This window comes from Urocampus carinirostris, chromosome 5 (assembly GCF_059441175.1).
Source record: "Urocampus carinirostris isolate Australia breed hairy pipefish chromosome 5, RoL_Ucar_1.0, whole genome shotgun sequence".
Classification (NCBI taxonomy): domain Eukaryota; kingdom Metazoa; phylum Chordata; class Actinopteri; order Syngnathiformes; family Syngnathidae; genus Urocampus; species Urocampus carinirostris.
The window spans coordinates 42737830-42757500 of NC_142353.1; the positions used below are offsets into that span (position 1 = coordinate 42737830).

General features: G+C 42.6%; 2 protein-coding genes and 1 pseudogene across 6 annotated transcripts in view; all 3 read right to left on the bottom strand.

The window, feature by feature from the left end:
- Positions 1–19671, bottom strand: part of LOC148366461 (gypsy retrotransposon integrase-like protein 1) — a 129790-nt gene that overhangs the window by 96883 nt on the left and 13236 nt on the right. The gene's annotated exons all lie outside the window — the stretch shown is intronic.
- The window catches only part of slc4a5a (solute carrier family 4 member 5a), a 119967-nt gene that overhangs the window by 70877 nt on the left and 29419 nt on the right, over positions 1–19671 (bottom strand). For 3 of the 5 annotated variants that reach the window (XM_088336905.1, XM_088336907.1, XM_088336903.1), the window contains exons 6-8: positions 16479–16631; positions 15181–15291; positions 13460–13518 (exon numbers count right to left, since the gene is read on the bottom strand). In XM_088336905.1, coding sequence (XP_088193031.1) covers positions 13460–13518; positions 15181–15291; positions 16479–16631 — 323 coding nt within the window. The remainder of the gene's footprint in view (positions 1–13459; positions 13519–15180; positions 15292–16478; positions 16632–19671) is intronic. The other 2 variants (XM_088336906.1, XM_088336904.1) reach the window with 1 other exon arrangement.
- Positions 12487–12633, bottom strand: LOC148366464 (5.8S ribosomal RNA; annotated as a pseudogene).

The following is a 19671-nucleotide window of genomic DNA, read 5'->3' on the forward strand; positions in this document are numbered from 1 at the left end:
TTTGGGTCCTGATCCTGTTCTGGTTGAACTTGCAAGTAGGACAGGGAGACAAACCTTCAGATAAGAAAGCCCAACCTGTTCTAAAAGCCCTACCCTAAACCCTTTCTTTTTATTAAGAAATTGCATCCAATTAAATCTCCTTTACAGGGGCCCGATGTTTAAAACAGAATAAACGTAATTATTATTGTCCAAGAAATTGGGAGATTATTTTTTCACATGACTGTGACCGTATATTAATTCAGCACCTTTTATTCTCATCTCATCTCATCAGCTGCACCGCTTATCCTCAGTAGGGTCGCGGGGGTGCTGGAGCCCATCCCAGCAATCATCGGGCAGTGGGCAGGGGACACCCTGAACTGGTTGCCAGCCAATCGCAGGGCACACGGGGACAGACAACACACTCGCTCATTCACACCTAGGGACAATTTGGACCACCTGAAATGCATGTTTTTGGAATGTGGGAGGAAACCGGAGTGCCCGTAGGAAACCCACGCAAGCACGGGGAGAACATGCAAACTCTGCACAGTAAGGCCGGTAGCTGGATTTGAACCCACGCAGGAGGTTCCCACGACCTCAGAACTGTGCCGCACACGCGGAACCACTGCGCCGCCGTGCTGCCACCTTTTATTCTAACAAGATTTAAAAGTCTAAACCACTTCAGTTCAGTTCATTACATACTGAATATTAATTATGTACAATATTATGTTTTAAAACCATACATTACATTAATTATATTTTATCGACGTTCCAGAGATGCAAAATAATTAAAAAAGGCAAAAAATAGATAAGTGTTATTCACAAAATAGCGATTAACTGTTTTTAAAAATTGTTATCTGGTTCGTTCTGCATAAAGAAGATTAAATACGTGTTGTGTAAGGAATATCAGGTCTTGTGTACGTTAAATAGTACTTAAATGCAAGGGTTGGGAGGTTCTGTCATGGTTGCCATGGTGCCCAATTGGCCCCGCCCCTGTGGCGCCGGCTGCGGCTTGTTGAGAGATTGGCTTTCTGTCTATATTAAGCTCAGCGCTCTCTTGCTTCTTTTGTCAGCCCGTCAAACGAACTTCTGCCCCACAAGACGCGGGTTCTGACTTTCCTGTTGGGATTTCCAGTCCGGTATTGTTCCCGTTTATTTTTGTCCTGTTTAATTTCGGGTTCCAGTTTTGTTTCTGTCTGTTTTTGTACTGTTTGTTATTTTCTCCAGTTTTTGTTCCTGTCTAGTTTCTCCTTTTTATTTTCGATATCCTGATTCGTTATCTATCTCGTCTGTCCGGTATCGACCCCATCTGTCTGGTATCAACTCGGGCAATTGGAATGGATCTCGTCGGTCTCTGGCTTCGTGTCTTTCCACGCCAGACCGGCCGCCTAACGTGCATGACTCCCCATTGTATCCGGCCATCTCTGTCTGTCCCTCTCCCCCTCATACACCCCCCTCCGGAGGAAAACAAAGCCTATGCAACAAGGACAGTACAAACATCTTCTTTGTTCCTTTATCTCTTTGTTTTCTTTATCCTCACTGTAAAATGTGGACCTGGAGTGCCACGTCCAATTTCGTTGTCACAATATATTCAACCCATGTTGTAACAATGACAATAAAGGTATATTCTATTCTATTCTATTCTATTTCCCGTAAAATAAAGGCTTGTGTGAGAACATTACGCGCAGGGTTGGGTAGGGTTACTTTAACTGGATTACTTTCAATTACTTTTGGATTACTCCAATACCAAATATGCTAATAAAAGACAAGAGAAACTAAATATGAATAAAATGATGACTCACAACACGTGGTAAGCTTTCCCTCCTGGCTTTGATCTCTTTGATCTCCGGCAAAACTAACATCAAATGCGCAAGGTTGGGTAGGGTTACTTTAACTGGATTACTTTCAATTACTTTTGGATTACTCCAATACCAAATATGCTAATAAAAGAAAAGAGAAACTAAATATGAATAAAATGATGACTCACAACACGTGGTAAGCTTTCCCTCCTGGCTTTGATCTCTTTGATCTCCGGCAAAACTAACATCAAATGCGCAAGGTTGGGTAGGGTTACTTTAACTGGATTACTTTCAATTACTTTTGGATTACTCCAATACCAAATATGCTAATAAAAGAAAAGAGAAACTAAATATGAATAAAATGATGACTCACAACACGTGGTAAGCTTTCCCTCCTGGCTTTGATCTCTTTGATCTCCGGCAAAACTAACATCAAATGCGCAAGGTTGGGTAGGGTTACTTTAACTGGATTACTTTCAATGACTTTTGGATTACTCCAATACCAAATATGCTAATAAAAGAAAAGAGAAACTAAATATGAATAAAATGATGACTCACAACACGTGGTAAGCTTTCCCTCCTGGCTTTGATCTCTTTGATCTCCGGCAAAACTAACATCAAATGCGCAAGGTTGGGTAGGGTTACTTTAACTGGATTACTTTCAATTACTTTTGGATTACTCCAATACCAAATATGCTAATAAAAGACAAAATAAACTAAATATGAATCAAATGATGACTCACAACACGTGGTAAGCTTTCTCTCCTGGCTTTGATCTCTTTGATCTCCGGCAAAACTAACATCAAAAGCGCAAGGTTGGGTAGGGTTACTTTAACTTGATTACTTTCAATGACTTTTGGATTACTCCAATACCAAATGTGCTAATAAAAGACAAAACAAACTAAATATGAATAAAATGACTGAATTTTGTGCAGGCTTGGGGAGTAACGGAACGGCAAAAATTATGGTTGCAAGCTGTTTGGATTCATTTTCATTTTGTTTCTGTCGCATTTGATGTTCGTTTTGCCGGAAATCAAAGAGATCAAAGCCAGGAGAGAAAGCTTACCACGTGTTGTGAGTCATCATTTTATTCATATTGAGTTTCTTTTGTCTTTTATTAGGATATTTGGTATTGGAGTCATCCAAAAGAAATTGAAAGTAATCCATTTAAAGTAACCCTACCCAACCCTGGTCACGCGATTCGGTCCTGATCCTGTTCTGGTTCTTGAGAGGTTCAATAACTAGTTTTAGGTAAACCATGAACAGTTGTCTGTATACTTGAAGTTCTAAAAACACAATATATACAAAAATTTAAAAAATAGTTAAAAAAATAGATGGCTCCTCATTACAGTTTCGCCTAGGGCACAGGTGTCAAACAGACAGATTAGATCCGGCCCGCGAGACAACATTCAGAGAAGCGCAAGAGGAAAACAAGCTGCAGGTTGAAATATGTCAACTTGATATTGCCAAAGAAAGGTGCCTTGAACAAAGACACTGTACTTGTATTTCTCCCTCTCTCTCTCTCTCTCTCTCTCTCTCTCTCTCTCTCCCTCTTTTCCACACCTTTTCTCCCACTCTCTGTCTCTGTCTCTTTCACTCTCTATGTCTCTCTTTTTCTCTCCTTTTGTTGCTTTTTATCTCTTTCTCTCTCTGTGTCTTTTTTAACTTATTTTGCTCTAACTTCCTTTTTTTTCTTTTCTCTCTTTTCTCTTTCTCTCTTCCTACCCTTCGCCCTTTCTTTTTTCTTTTCTCTCCTTCTGTCTTTCTATTTCTCTTTGGATTTCTTTCTTCCTCTCCCTTTCTTTCCCCCTCTCTCACGACTTTTTATCTTTTGTTTCTCACGCTCTCTCCCTCTCTCCCTTTTTTCCACCCCTTTTCTTCCACTCTCTATGTCTCTCTTTTTCTCTTCTTTTGTTGCTTTTTGTCTCTTTCGCTCTCTGTGTCTTTTTTAACTTATTTTGCTCTAACTTCCTTTTTTCTTTTCTCTCTTTTCTCTTTCTCTCTTCCTACCCTCCGCCCTTTCTTTTTTCTTTTCTCTCCTTCTGTCTTTCTATTTCTCTTTGGATTTCTTTCTTCCTCTCCCTTTCTTTCCCCCTCTCTCACGACTTTTTATCTTTTGTTTCTCACGCTCTCTCCCTCTTTCCCTTTTTTCCAACCCTTTTCTCCCACTCTCTATGTCTCTCTTTTTCTCTTCTTTTGTTGCTTTTTGTCTCTTTCGCTCTCTGTGTCTTTTTTAACTTATTTTGCTCTAACTTCCTTTTTTTCTTTTCTCTCTTTTCTCTTTCTCTCTTCCTACCCGTCGCCCTTTCTTTTCTCTTTTCTCTCCTTCTGTCTTTCTATTTCTCTTTGGATTTCTTTCTTCCTCTCCCTTTCTTTCCCCCTCTCTCACGACTTTTTATCTTTTGTTTCTCACGCTCTCTCCCTCTTTCCCTTTTTTTCCACCCCTTTTCTCCCACTCTCTATGTCTCTCTTTTTCTCTTCTTTTGTTGCTTTTTGTCTCTTTCGCTCTCTGTGTCTTTTTTAACTTATTTTGCTCTAACTTCCTTTTTTCTTTTCTCTCTTTTCTCTTTCTCTCTTCCTACCCTCCGCCCTTTCTTTTTTCTTTTCTCTCCTTCTGTCTTTCTATTTCTCTTTGGATTTCTTTCTTCCTCTCCCTTTCTTTCCCCCTCTCTCACGACTTTTTATCTTTTGTTTCTCACGCTCTCTCCCTCTTTCCCTTTTTTCCAACCCTTTTCTCCCACTCTCTATGTCTCTCTTTTTCTCTTCTTTTGTTGCTTTTTGTCTCTTTCGCTCTCTGTGTCTTTTTTAACTTATTTTGCTCTAACTTCCTTTTTTTCTTTTCTCTCTTTTCTCTTTCTCTCTTCCTACCCGTCGCCCTTTCTTTTCTCTTTTCTCTCCTTCTGTCTTTGTATTTCTCTTTGGATTTCTTTCTTCCTCTCCCTTTCTTTCCCCCTCTCTCACGACTTTTTATCTTTTGTTTCTCACGCTCTCTCCCTCTTTCCCTTTTTTTCCACCCCTTTTCTCCCACTCTCTATGTCTCTCTTTTTCTCTTCTTTTGTTGCTTTTTGTCTCTTTCGCTCTCTGTGTCTTTTTTAACTTATTTTGCTCTAACTTCCTTTTTTGTTTTCTCTCTTTTCTCTTTCTCTCTTCCTACCCTTCGCCCTTTCTTTTCTCTTTTCTCTCCTTCTGTCTTTGTATTTCTCTTTGGATTTCTTCCTTCTCTCCCTTTCTTTCCCCCTCTCTCACGACTTTTTATCTTTTGTTTCTCACGCTCTCTCCCTTTTTTTCCACCCCTTTTCTCCCACTCTCGATGTCTCTCTTTTTCTCTTCTTTTGTTGCTTTTTGTCTCTTTCGCTCTCTGTGTCTTTTTTAACTTATTTTGCTCTAACTTCCTTTTTTTCTTTTCTCTCTTTTCTCTTTCTCTCTTCCTACCCTTCGCCCTTTCTTTTCTCTTTTCTCTCCTTCTGTCTTTCTATTTCTCTTTGGATTTCTTCCTTCTCTCCCTTTCTTTCCCCCTCTCTCACGACTTTTTATCTTTTGTTTCTCACGCTCTCTCCCTTTTTTTCCACCCCTTTTCTCCCACTCTCGATGTCTCTCTTTTTCTCTTCTTTTGTTGCTTTTAGTCTCTTTCTCTCTCTGTGTCTTTTTTAACTTATTTTGCTCTAACTTCCTTTTTTTCTTTTCTCTCTTTTCTCTTTCTCTCTTCCTACCCTTCACCCTTTCTTTTCTCTTTTCTCTCCTTCTGTCTTTCTATTTCTCTTTGGATTTCTTTCTTCCTCTCCCTTTCTTTCCCCCTCTCTCACGACTTTTTATCTTTTGTTTCTCACGCTCTCTCCCTTTTTTTCCACCCCTTTTCTCCCACTCTCGATGTCTCTCTTTTTCTCTTCTTTTGTTGCTTTTAGTCTCTTTCTCTCTCTGTGTCTTTTTTAACTTATTTTGCTCTAACTTCCTTTTTTTCTTTTCTCTCTTTTCTCTTTCTCTCTTCCTACCCTTCACCCTTTCTTTTCTCTTTTCTCTCCTTCTGTCTTTCTATTTCTCTTTGGATTTCTTTCTTCCTCTCCCTTTCTTTCCCCCTCTCTCACGACTTTTTATCTTTTGTTTCTCACGCTCTCTCCCTTTTTTTCCACCCCTTTTCTCCCACTCTCGATGTCTCTCTTTTTCTCTTCTTTTGTTGCTTTTAGTCTCTTTCTCTCTCTGTGTCTTTTTTAACTTATTTTGCTCTAACTTCCTTTTTTTCTTTTCTCTCTTTTCTCTTTCTCTCTTCCTACCCTTCACCCTTTCTTTTCTCTTTTCTCTCCTTCTGTCTTTCTATTTCTCTTTGGATTTCTTTCTTCCTCTCCCTTTCTTTCCCCCTCTCTCACGACTTTTTATCTTTTGTTTCTCACGCTCTCTCCCTCTTTCCCTTTTTTCCAACCCTTTTCTCCCACTCTCTATGTCTCTCTTTTTCTCTTCTTTTGTTGCTTTTTGTCTCTTTCGCTCTCTGTGTCTTTTTTAACTTATTTTGCTCTAACTTCCTTTTTTTCTTTTCTCTCTTTTCTCTTTCTCTCTTCCTACCCTCCGCCCTTTCTTTTTTCTTTTCTCTCCTTCTGTCTTTCTATTTCTCTTTGGATTTCTTTCTTCCTCTCCCTTTCTTTCCCCCTCTCTCACGACTTTTTATCTTTTGTTTCTCACGCTCTCTCCCTCTTTCCCTTTTTTCCAACCCTTTTCTCCCACTCTCTATGTCTCTCTTTTTCTCTTCTTTTGTTGCTTTTTGTCTCTTTCGCTCTCTGTGTCTTTTTTAACTTATTTTGCTCTAACTTCCTTTTTTTCTTTTCTCTCTTTTCTCTTTCTCTCTTCCTACCCGTCGCCCTTTCTTTTCTCTTTTCTCTCCTTCTGTCTTTCTATTTCTCTTTGGATTTCTTTCTTCCTCTCCCTTTCTTTCCCCCTCTCTCACGACTTTTTATCTTTTGTTTCTCACGCTCTCTCCCTCTTTCCCTTTTTTTCCACCCCTTTTCTCCCACTCTCTATGTCTCTCTTTTTCTCTTCTTTTGTTGCTTTTTGTCTCTTTCGCTCTCTGTGTCTTTTTTAACTTATTTTGCTCTAACTTCCTTTTTTGTTTTCTCTCTTTTCTCTTTCTCTCTTCCTACCCTTCGCCCATTCTTTTCTCTTTTCTCTCCTTCTGTCTTTCTATTTCTCTTTGGATTTCTTCCTTCTCTCCCTTTCTTTCCCCCTCTCTCACGACTTTTTATCTTTTGTTTCTCACGCTCTCTCCCTTTTTTTCCACCCCTTTTCTCCCACTCTCGATGTCTCTCTTTTTCTCTTCTTTTGTTGCTTTTAGTCTCTTTCTCTCTCTGTGTCTTTTTTAACTTATTTTGCTCTAACTTCCTTTTTTTCTTTTCTCTCTTTTCTCTTTCTCTCTTCCTACCCTTCACCCTTTCTTTTCTCTTTTCTCTCCTTCTGTCTTTCTATTTCTCTTTGGATTTCTTTCTTCCTCTCCCTTTCTTTCCCCCTCTCTCACGACTTTTTATCTTTTGTTTCTCACGCTCTCTCCCTTTTTTTCTTTGTCCGGCCCTCTCTCCTTTTCCCTCCCTCTTTCTCTTATTTCTTTATCTCTTTTTCTTTCTCTTGAATCTACTCGTCCGGGGCCCTCGACAGAATGTTTGTTCTATCGTGTGGCCCCCTGAGTTGAAATGAGTTTGACACCCCTGGCCTAGGGCATCAACTCCCCTAGGACCTTGTCAGCGGGCGAAAGTCCGATGGATATGAGCTTTGCAAATAAGGGCATGGTGAGTTCCCAGACTTTCTCAATTGCCGACCGTCAACCTCCAAGAGGGATGGCGATGCCTCTCGACACACTACGAAGCATCAATTCAACACATCCGTCGGTAATTCCAACAGTAATTCAAAGTGGCAAAGTGCACCACAATGATGTGCTTCCAGGCAGAAAATAGATAATACGACATTGTAAAGGAGATGTCGGAAAATCAATTTGCCCATCCGTCTTTGCGGAAGGTGGAAAGCTCCAATTTCTTCCCTCTGAGGAAAAGTTGAATGATGAGCTTTTTTTAATTTATTTCACAAGTGTCAAACGGGCGGCCCGCGGGCCGGATCAGGCCCGCTAAGGGATTGAATCCGCCAGACAACACTCAGAGAAGCGCAAGAGAAAAACAAGCTGCAGGTTGAAATATGTCAACTTGATGTTGCCAAAGCCAGGTGCCTCTGACAAAGACACTGTACTTGTATTTGTTTTCCTCTCTCTCTCTCTCTCTCTCTCTCTCTCTCTCTCTCTCTCTCTCTCTCTCTCTCTCTCTCTCTCTCTCTCTCTCTCTCTCTCTCTCTCTCTCTCTCTCTCTCTCTCTCTCTCTCTCTCTTTCTTTTTCCTTTTCTCCCACTCTCTCTGTGTCACTCTTTTTCTCTTCCCATGCTGCTCTTTGTCTCTTTCTCTCTCTGTGTCTTTTAACCTCTTTTGCTCTAACTTCCTTTTTTCCTTTTCTCTCTTTTCTCTTTCTCTCTTCATACCCTGCGCGCTTTCTTTTCTCTTTTCTCTCCTTCTGTCTTTCTATTTCTCTTTGGATGTCTTTATTCCTCTCCCTTTCTTTTCCCCCCTCTCTCATTTTATCATTTGTTTCTCACACTCTCTCCCTCTCTCTCTTTTTCTTTCTTTGTCCCGCCCTCTCTCCTTTTCCCTCCCTCTTTCTCTTATTTCTTTATCTCTTTTTCTTTCTCTTTAATCTACTAGTCCGGCCCCCGACAGAATGTTTGTTCTATGGTGTGGCCCCCGAGTTAAAATGAGTTTGACACCCCTGATTTCTTTCAATCTCTAGTAGCGGATCATTTGCTGCACGGTACATCCCTGTGCAGGTTTTTTCCATTATCGTTCTATTTTACATGTAAAACAATGTAATGTCATATCGGAAAGTGAAGATAGCAATAGGAATTAGAAAATTCAAATCACATTTATTTGTATAGCCCTTCATCAAAAAGGGACTGTAAAGGCTGTTCACGCTCCTGTTGTCAGTCCGTCAACGAACCTCTGCGCCCGCAAGACGTGGGTTTTGACTCTGTCCCATATCCCGTTTGTGTATCCTGTCCGGTATCGATCCCGTCTGTTTCGTCCTGTTTTGATTTCGGTCTCTGTAAAGTAGGCTTGAGCGTATTTGCTCAAAGGTGTGTATTTCTAAATCAGTTTCATGTTCCCTTTTGGCGTTACCTAGTCTTCCTGTCTTTGTTTATTACCACACCCACTGCTGTCCAGGTGGGATGTTTTTTTTTCTCTTTGTCTCAACATTCCAGTACTTGTGACTTTAATAAAATACAGCGCAGAAGGGGGGAGGTTTTCAGAAGGAGATGAAAGCTTCCTTCTCCAACTGCAGTTGTAAAAAACTAAACAAGTCTTTGCCTGAATTTCCTACTACGGTTAGACAATATTATTGTTAGCTCTCCCACACTTCAGTGTCCAGTGTCTGGTATCACGCCTGTCATTCTCGTCCTGTCTAATATCTGTCCCCAGTCTCCTATATCTGTTATCAATCTTTTCAATCCCGTTCTGTCCGGTATCGACATCATCTGTCCGGTATCGGCTCGTTTAACTGGTATCGATCTCGTTGGTCTCTGGCTTCCTGTCATTCCACACCAGACTGCTGCCTAACGTGCAAGACTGCCCCATAAAAGCTTGTGTGAGAAACGTCACGCATTTGGGTTCTCCTCCTGTTTCGGTTTATGACATCTGCATAGAACCTGCAAAGAACTTAGCATTACAATCATCTAAAATACCAAAGTTTTGAAATATTTAATAGAGAAGTCACCCAGAAGAAATTTGAAAAAATTGAGAAGATCCCAAGGTAGCAGCTGTGTGTTATACGACAAAGTCTAGACCGGGGTGACGGAAATGTACGAGTGTCAATCTATGAGAGTGACAGGAGAGAAGCGGGTTGTAGGAATGAAAGATGACTTCGAGTTAGCGGAACGATTGGATCAGGGGTCGGCCCTGAGTGTCTCCTCGTTTGAAGAGACGGCCTGACACAAGCTAAAACCGTATTCTATCCTGTCTGTCGGCATTGAAAATTGTAGTGAGTCAAGTAAACTTCTGGCTGGAGGAACTTGCAGGAAATAATCTGAATAACACTTTGAGACCAACAACTGTGTATGGTTTTAATTGAAAGGGACATTGAGGTCATAAGAAGATCAGCATGATGTATAGACTAGGAGTGTCAGGACCAGAACGGAAACAGGACCCGATTGCGTTACGTGTCTTACAAGTTTTATTGAAGGAAAGAGGAAGGGCTGGACGGGGGAAGCAAGTCGTTCTCGTACTCGGATTGTGATCCGAACACGGAAGTGGATCTTCCGTAGCGAGCGAAGGCGGTATCAGGGACGGAAAAACAGGTCGGTAGCCGGGGCTGGGAGAGCAAGGCGTGGTCGGGGTCGGGGTCGGAAACAAGTCGTATGCCAGGACGGGAGAGGGACGTAGTCGGGAACAAAAATAGGTCGTAGCCGGAGACAAACGGGAGCGAGAATAGGACAGGTGGGAGTCAGGTTTGAAAAAGGCTTGCCTAGTTACACAAAGGGTTTGCAGATGGACTGATATCAGAGGATTGACAGGACTGGGTTTAAGAAGAGACAGTAAGCCAATCAGAACCCGCGGCGGTTGGTTATTGAAAATCATAAGATTTATTCTTCCAAATTCGATTGAAAAATCCCAAATCATGTGGATTATGTGAATCATTTTACAAATGTTCAATATGTGCAGGGACGGAAAAACAGGTGGGTAGCCGGGACTGGGAGAGCAAGGCGTGGTCGGGGTCGGAAACGAGTCGTAAGCCAGGACGGGCGAGTGGACGTAGTCGGGGACAAAAATAAGTCGTAGCCGGAGACTAACGGGAGCGAAAATGGGACAGGCGGGAGTAAGGGTCGAAAAAAGGCTTGCCTAGTATATACAAAGGTTCGCAGACGGACTGACATCAGAGGATTGACAGGACTGGGTTTAAGTAGGGACAGGAAGCCAATCAGAACCCTCAGCGGTTGGTTATTGAAAATCATAAGATTTATTCTTCCAAATTCGATTGAAAAATCCCAAATCATGTGGATTATGTGAATCATTTTACAAATGTTCAATATGTGCAGGGACGGAAAAACAGGCCGGTAGCCGGGACTGGGAGAGCAAGGCGCGGTCGGGGTCGGAAACGAGTCGTAAGCCAGGACGGGAGAGCAGACGTAGTCGGTGACAAAAAGGGTCATAAGCCGGGACGGGAGAGCAGACGTAGTCAGGAGCAAAACAGGTCGTAGCCGGAGACGGACGGGAGTGGGAGTCAGGGTTAAAAAAGGCTTGCCTTGTATTCACTGAGGTTCGCAGACGGACTGACAACAGTAGACGGACAGGACGGGGTTCAAGTAGTGTCAGGGAGCCAATCAGAACGCGCGGTGGTTGAATCACATCAGTAATCATGACAAGGAGAAAAAAGTAGCAACATAACCAGGGGTAAAAATGGTCAAAATGAAAAAAATCATCCCCCCGAGGAACAAAGGCAGGCAGGATTCAAAATAAATACAATCAGAGCGAAATGAAGGGGGACAGTGCACATATTGGAAGAAGTGTGAATGAAATGGAGTAGGAAACGAAAGGCCACCATTGAGACGTATGGATTTCCATCCATCCATCCATTATCTGCACCGCTTATCCTCAGTAGGGTCGCGGGAGTGCTGGAGCCCATCACAGCTATCTCCGGGCAATGGGCAGGGGACACCCTCAACTGGTTGCCAGCCAGTCGCAGGGCATACAGAGACAGACAACTCACTCTATGGACAATTTAGACTGGCAAATTAACCTGACATGCATGTTTTTGGAACGTGGGAGGAAACCGGAGTGCCTGGAGGAAACCCACGCACGCACGGGGAGAACATGCAAACTCCGCACAGGAAGGTTGGTAGCAGGTTTTGAACCCATGACATCAGATCTGTGCCACGGACGCGCTAACCAACTTCTCTCCGAATCATTTTATAAATTCTATTTTGATGGAAACCAGGGCACACATTTGCACACTGTTTTACTTCCTGTTTTGTCTTCCTCTATTGATTATTGTAATTTTTTATGTGTTTCCGATATGTAGTGATTGCAGTTGATCCTAGTGTTGTAGCTGTTTTTTTAAAAATATAATTTTACTGGGCAGCACGGTTGCGCAGTGGTTAGCGCATGTGCAGCACAGTTCATGTCTTGGGAACCTCCTGCGTGGGTTCAAATCCAGCTCCAGACTTTCTGTGCGGAGTTTGTATGTTCTCCCCGTGCTTGCGTGGGTTTCCTCCGGGCACTCCGGTTTCCTCCCACATTCCAAAAACATGCATTTCAGGTGAATTGGCCGGTCCAAATTGTCCCTAGGTGTGAATGAGCGAGCGAGTTGTCTGTCCCCGTGTGCCCTGCGATTGGCTGGCAACCAGTTCAGGGTGTCCACTGCCCGATGATTGCTGGGATGGGCTCCAGCACCCCCGCGACCCTACTGAGGATAAGCGGTGTAGCTAATGAGATGAGATGAGATGAGATAATTTTACTGGATTTTTTGATACAGCACTGGCTTATACAGTAAGACCTCGGTTATTGCGGTTAATGGGGACCAAAACCACCCGCTATAAGTGAAAATTCGTGAAGTAGCGGCGCACCTTCAAAAAAATAAAATAAAAATAAAATCTCATTTCATCTCATTATCTGCACCGCTTATCCTTATTAGGGTCGCGGGGGGGCTGGAGCTCATCCCAGCCATCTCCGGGCAGTGGGCAGGGGACACCCTGAACTGGTTGCTAGCCAGTCGCAGCTGCAAATTACATTAGTTCTCGCAGCTTGCTGCGTTCTTCATCGACGCACGAGCCGAGTGATCCACCGCTAAGAGTCGTACAGCCGGGCGATTTTACGTCCGCCCGGGACAATCGGAGACAAATTCACGACAGGGTTTTTATTTGCGCCGCACCGCGGGTGCTGTTCGGTCGCTCCCGCGAGCGAGCCCCTAACCCGCGGCGCGGGTACTTTCGGGCGCGATACGCACGACACCGACACAGTTACAGGGGTCCCGCGCACGTCCGCTGCCTTTCGCCCGCTGCGCGTGGACGGCCGCCTGTCGTCGCGCCGCGCTACTGGGGTCGTCGGACGAGCGGGCGGGCTCCCCCCAGTTACGGGGGTAGCCCGATCACGCCTGCCGCAGTGACCTCCGCAGGTGAGTCACATCAGTAATTATGACATTATGTTTATCTTGGAATCGCTGGCCTCCATTTTGTAAAAACCAAAAGTAGTTGTGTCGCTCTTTAAAAAAACAGAACAATTGGAGTAAAACATAAAATACGTGAGCAGTTTACAAACAGAGCTATCTTTCTCTGGTCTCTGGTCGTAAAGAATTTACTGTCATATTATGTTTTATGAAAAACTGTGTGGTAGTGTTTGGTAATTAGATCAATTTTATTACTTTTATCCTTCATTTGATACGATACATAACTGCCTATCTCCTTAATTGGAGGTACACACGTTGCTTTTTGCTAGCCTAGATAAAATCAATCGAATTCTCCCGTCTTCAACCAGTTGTTCAATCACACCTTATTTAGAGTCACTAAAACAACAAGAACTGAATAACTAAATACTTATTTTCAAAACATTCTTCAGTTTTTAAAACATTGTTAGCTAGAACAGCTTACTCAAATGCTAACAGGAAGTTAGCATTAAGGCTTACCTGGTCTGTGCTTGGAGTATCTGCAATGTCGTTCATGCTCCTACTCTGAGCGTGACCTGCTGGGTGACAACAACACCTTCTTGGACATTTTCATCGTCAGCAAAATATTTAGAATATATTACCAATTTTAAAGGTATTCCCAAACAGATTTTGTTTTTCAAATACACAGAACGTAAACTCCTTTTAAACTCCTTTTAAACCCCCGACTTCCAAAAGATCCCTGTCAGATCGTCATGCGAACCGTGTCTCCCAGCTCGGCAAGCTCTTACGTAAGACTCTGTTCCTGCCCTGTTTTTTTCTCTGCCTGATCCTCGTTGCCAACCTGTTTCCGGACCTGACTCCCCCCGTTTTACGTCCGCCCGGGACGATAGGAGCCCCGTTCTGCCTGCCCGTTATCAGATCTGTTTTGCCCCGCTACCTGCCTGCCTTCTGTTGCCGACCTCGTTTCCGAACTTGACGCCGCCCTTGCTCTCCAGTCCCGGCTTACGACTTTTAATTGCTGCTTGTCTTCGACCCTCCTCGCTAGACACGGAAGTGCCACTTCCGCATCTCCTGCTCCCCTTGTCCGTCAACCATCGGATCGTGGAAGAAAGCCCTGCTCTCCCTCATTATTAAAAAAAAATGAGAAAACCAGCGCTATTGGGTCCTGTGTCTGTTTCTGGTTTGTGACACAAATATATTGCAAAATATTTCACGTGCCAGATGATTCAAGAAATTTGGTGTCAAAGTTTCCTGGAGAGCTGTGACGTCCTTGAACAAAGACAACCCTTTCGAAATGGCAAAGCCCATTAACACAAGATGTGAGGCAACCCACGAAACTGCCAGCGATTTATTTTCGTTTCTGTCTGCTTGAAGGTGATTGTGGCTTTTCGTTTGTGTTTTTTTGTTGTGTCGGAGTTGGTATAATTTTGTCCTGCTAGATCCCTATTAGCATCAGGGCTACCCAGGTTTTTTTGGTTTGGTTTGTTCCTGTTGGTGCTGTTGTGGCTATATAAACGTGGGTCAGCTTAAATGTGGGTCAGCTTCGGGCTGCCGATGGAGCTCGCTGAGAGTTTGAGAAAAACAAGTGTCGTCATCGAGAAAAAACACTGCGGCTTGAGGGAGAACATCTGGGGTTGCGAAATGGAGAGAAAGTTGGCTGGGTCAAGACGTCTTCTCCAACTATCTTCGGGGAAATCACGTAATTTTGGAGACTCGAAAGAGGATGCACCACTCCAGTAAACGTGAAATTTCTGACGTGAAATTTCTGAACGGAGGGGATAAAAGCTGATGTCTCTGAGAGACGAATGAGAAACGCTGTGTCAACTCTTGTAACGAAATAAATTGTTTCTCCCTTTACGCCATTTTGCCTGCGCAGGGTTGGGTAGGGTTACTTTAACTTGATTACTTTCAATTACTTTTGGATTACTCCAATACCAAATATGCTAATAAAAGACAAAATAAACTAAATCTAAATCGGTCATCATTTTATTCATATTTAGTTTCTTTTGTCTTTTATTAGCATATTTGGTATTGGAGTAATCCAAAAGTCATTAAAAGTAATTCAGTTAAAGTAACCCTACCCAACCCTGCCTGGAACCAATCGATGTAATGAACTCAATAGATTTTAAATACCAATGTGCAATGTAACAGAGGGAAACATTTATATAGTCTAAGATATTCTTGCAATATAGCAATAGTTAACAGTAGAAACTCTCAATAAAATAATAATTTGAACTCACGCAGGCGGCCATAGTTGCCAGACTGCTGCTTGATCCGAAGATCCTCTGTGGATCGATTGTAATTGGCCGCCGGCACCGGGCCAGGGGCCCCTCTGGGCCCCGTTGGGCGAGCTGCCATAGAAAACAGAAAAGAAAGGTCACATTTGATGCTCTGTGGCACAACTTGCACCCGGGATTTCAGGCGGAACATTGATGTCTGTTCACAGATTCCCTTTGAACACATCTTTATCCACAATTGGAGACATGTTTGAATAATAATCAGCTGGTGTCACATTATTCACATCACAAAATTCTGAGGAAGTGGAAAAAAACTGTCATGATTGCTGAATCTTTTTAAACTCCCGTCTTCCGAAAGGAACCCCTCAGACCGTCTGCGAACCTATGCTCTCAGCTAGGCAAGCTTTTGTACTCTCTGACATTATCCTGCCCTGTTTTCCTGCCTGATACCTGTTGCCGACCTGTTTCTGGACCCGTTTTTGCTTTGGCTGCTCCTTCCCAGCCATCGACCTGCTTTGCCCTGTTTTCTGCCTGATACCTGTTGCCGACTTGTTTCTGGACCCGTTTTTGCTTTTGCTCCTCCTTCCCAGCCATCGACCTGCTTTGCCCTGTTTCCTGCCTGATACCTGTTGCCGATCTGTTTCTGGACCCGTTTTTGCTTTTGCTCCTCCTTCCCAGCCATCGACCTGCTTTGCCCTGTTTCCTGCCTGATACCTGTTGCCGATCTGTTTCTGGACCCGTTTTTGCTTTTGCTCCTCCTTCCCAGCCATCGACCTGCTTTGCCCTGTTCTCTGCCTGATACCTGTTGCCGACCTGTTTCTGGACCCGTTTTTGCTTTTGCTCCTCCTTCCCAGCCATCGACCTGCTTTGCCCTGTTTCCTGCCTGATACCTGTTGCCGACCTCTCTTTTGGACTCATTACTGCTTTTGCTCCTCAGTCCCGGCCATCGACCTGTTTTTTCGCTGTCAACGATTACCCTCGACTACCCTGAGTAAAACGAACGCTATTTGGTCCTGTCTCTGTTCCTGTCTTGTGACAAAAAGAAGCTCATGGCTGCTTGTTTTGCTTAAAATGTCTCGTCCTGTTATGAATTACGCAGCAATGATCACATTTCCTTTCCTTATCATTTTACTCGTGTGGGATTTTCTTTTTGTTTTTCAACCAAGCAATCATTCATTTTTTATCCTATTCTCTTTTACTTAATTCCAAAGGTGAGAACAACCAGGAAAAGCATGTGTGTGTCTGTGTGTGGAGTCAAACTTTAGAACAATATACAAGACGAGATCAAACAAAATACTCACAGGCAGAAGAACTCGACTTCCCGATGTCAGCGAGAGAGCGATGGATCGGCTTTTTGGTCTGGTGTCGATGTTTCCTCAACAGAACGAAACTGATCTTGTCTCGAAGATCGGGTGTTATCATCCCTTCCTCAATCTGTCTCTCGATGATGTCGTCTATAAAAGCAGACAAGAAATAATGGAATATTTGCACAAAAGGAGCAGTACAATACAAACATATGACAGAGGGGAGTTAGCCGGAGCAGAAGCTTTTAAGTGCCTAGCTCTATTCAATTTTTTTCTCGCAAAAAATACATATTCAGATTTAAAACAAGAGAACAACCGTACCACACAAAAGGGGAATTAAAGTGGAATAAGAAAGCTTGATGCGGTTGAGAAAAGGGTTGGATCGCTTTTTTTTGGGCCACTTTTTACCACGGAGGCAGAAATAGCCTAACTCTTGAAGCCCATCTTCCAAAAGTGAGTTAAACTTATCTTTATTTACCTTATAGGGCATATTATTTTATGAAATGTTTATTATTTAGTACAAAAGAAGACAGCTTACTTATACAAGCCTTAAACATACTTATATAAACCTTAAACATACAAAAGTTAGCACTGAAGCAACTTACAAACAAATTCAACTTATGAATGATCTCGTTTGTAAATAGCGGAACGTCTGTACGTAAAATATAAAAAAATTTAAACAGATATGTTGAAAACGTATATATATGTAATACAGTGATCCCTCGCGATAACGCGTTTTATTTTTCACGGTTTTGCTATTTCACAGTGTCATGATCACCGATGTGAATCACCTGTGCCCGCTCCTTTGGCGCCAACTGTTTGGACTCTGATTGGCTCCCTGTCCCTATTTAAACCCACTCCTATCCCTCTCCTTTTCGTCAGTCGGTCTGCAAACCTCAGTTAACACTAGGCAAGCCTCTTTTCAACCCTGACTCCCACCTGTTTTCAACCCTGTCTGTTTCCGGCTATGACATGTCTGCTCTCCTGGCCCGACTTAGGACCTGTTTTTGACCCCGACCACGTTTTTTTTGCTCTCCTGTCCCGGCTATCGACCTGTTTTTCCGCCCCTGACACCGCCATCGCTCGCTACGGAAGATCCATTTCAGTGTTCGGATCACCATACGAGTACGAGAGCGACTTGCTTCCCGCACCTAGCGAACTCCGGAACGCGGGCGCAGCCCTTCCTCTTTCCTTTAATAAAACTTGTGAGAAACGTTACGCAATTGGGTCTGGTTTCCGTTCTGGTCTTAAGAGACAGATTTGTGCATTGTATTCTGCATTCTGATTGGCTAAACTACCCCGGTTGCTTTTCTCTACCTGTGCATCAAATTGCCTTACAATATATATATATATATATATATATATATATATATATATATATATATATATATACAGTGGGGGACCTCGGTTATCGTTGTTAATGGGGACAAAAACCACCCGCAAAAAGTGAAAATCTGCGAAGTAGCGACGCCCCTTCAAAAATGCTTAAAAAAATATATATATTATTATTTTTTTTAATTTTTATTTTTTAAATTCTTTTATACTATTAATATTATTTTTTAGACCTGCGAAGCTCTGAACTCGCGAACGTGGAACCACAAAGTAGCGACGCCCCTTCAAAAATGCTTAAAAAAGATAATTTTATTTTTTATTATTTTATTTTATTATTATTATTTTTTAGGCCCGCGAAGCTCTGAACCCGCAAACGTCGAAGCGCGAAGTAGCGAGGTCCCACTGTGTATATATACATATATATATATATATATATATATATATATATATATATATATATATATATATATATATATATATATACACCGTATTTTCCGCACTATAAGGCGCACCTAAAAGCCTTTATTTTTCTCAAAAGCTGACCATGCGCCTTATAATACAGTGCGCCTTATTTATCGATCAATATTAAGTCACAAAGTCTTGCAACTAATGCAGCAGCCACCGACTAGATTTTCCCCCGAACGCCAAGTAGTCTGCGGTGCATGCTGGGATTTATTTACCGGCGTTTCATTGGCTAAACAATGTGTCAATCATCAATTGAATCGATCACTATTGGCTAAAGTTATTCGGAGGTAAAGATGGCGGATCCTTTTTATCATTTTCAGGCTGGCATAGGCTAAAGCGGCAAAACAAAGCCTGCAATTGGCCGAAAAAGATGTGTCAATCATCAGTTGATTCGATCACTATTGGCTAAAGTTATTCGGAGGTAAAGGGGGCGGATCCTTTTTATCATTTACAGGCATTTAAATAAAGCCTGCAATTGGCCGAAAAAGATGAATGTGAATAGCAAGTTTGGTTGTCTTCGGCATAGAGGAAACCATTCTGTATTTGTAAATCTTTTACTCTCCTGGATTCACTACACTCATGGATATAAGAGGACCATGGTTGCACATTATTATTGAACACAACGACTTCGGTGAGCTACTCCGGCTATATATTTTCCCTGTATCTTGTTTCAGACTGAACTCGATGTTTCCGTGATAAGCGGTGCAGATAATGGATGGAATGGAGTGTCTATTTTTCAATTCAACTCAATTCCAAGTGTTTATTGTCATATGCACAGTAAAGTTGCGAGCGAAAAAAAAATAGAAACTAAGGAATGGTTGGCATTTCTTGAATCCCAAGACTTTAACCTTCCGTATGATATTTGGAACGATGCATTTGAGTGACATCGTACGGACACGTATTTGCTTCTTTGCAAGCTTTCGGAATGTTAAGGGGGTAATAAGTTGGACTGAACCATCTGACTGTTTTGTCGACGTTCCCATTGTAGCGCCTTATAATCCGGTGCGCCTCATCTATGGAAGATATAGGACCAAAAACCTATTTTTGGGGGGTGCGCCCTATAACCCGGTTCGCCTTATAGTGCGGAAAATACGGTAAATATATATATATGGAGGGGGAGAGAGAGGGAGAAATTCCATCTCTAAAAACTCTCTGCTGTTTATTATATAGCTTATATTAGTAACCCTGACACCAGCGAAAATGATTCAATGCTATTTCCAGCAATTCCCGCTCCCAGGTCACTGGAAAGTGGTTCCGAGGGAAATTGTGGTTGGCAAAGCCGAATAAAGGCTGATCTATGTCCTATCGAGCTGTTGATCAATATATCGGTAGCCACGTGCATTTTTCCGTACGATCCTATGTGAGATGCATCGGCCGAGTACTGCAAATGTCA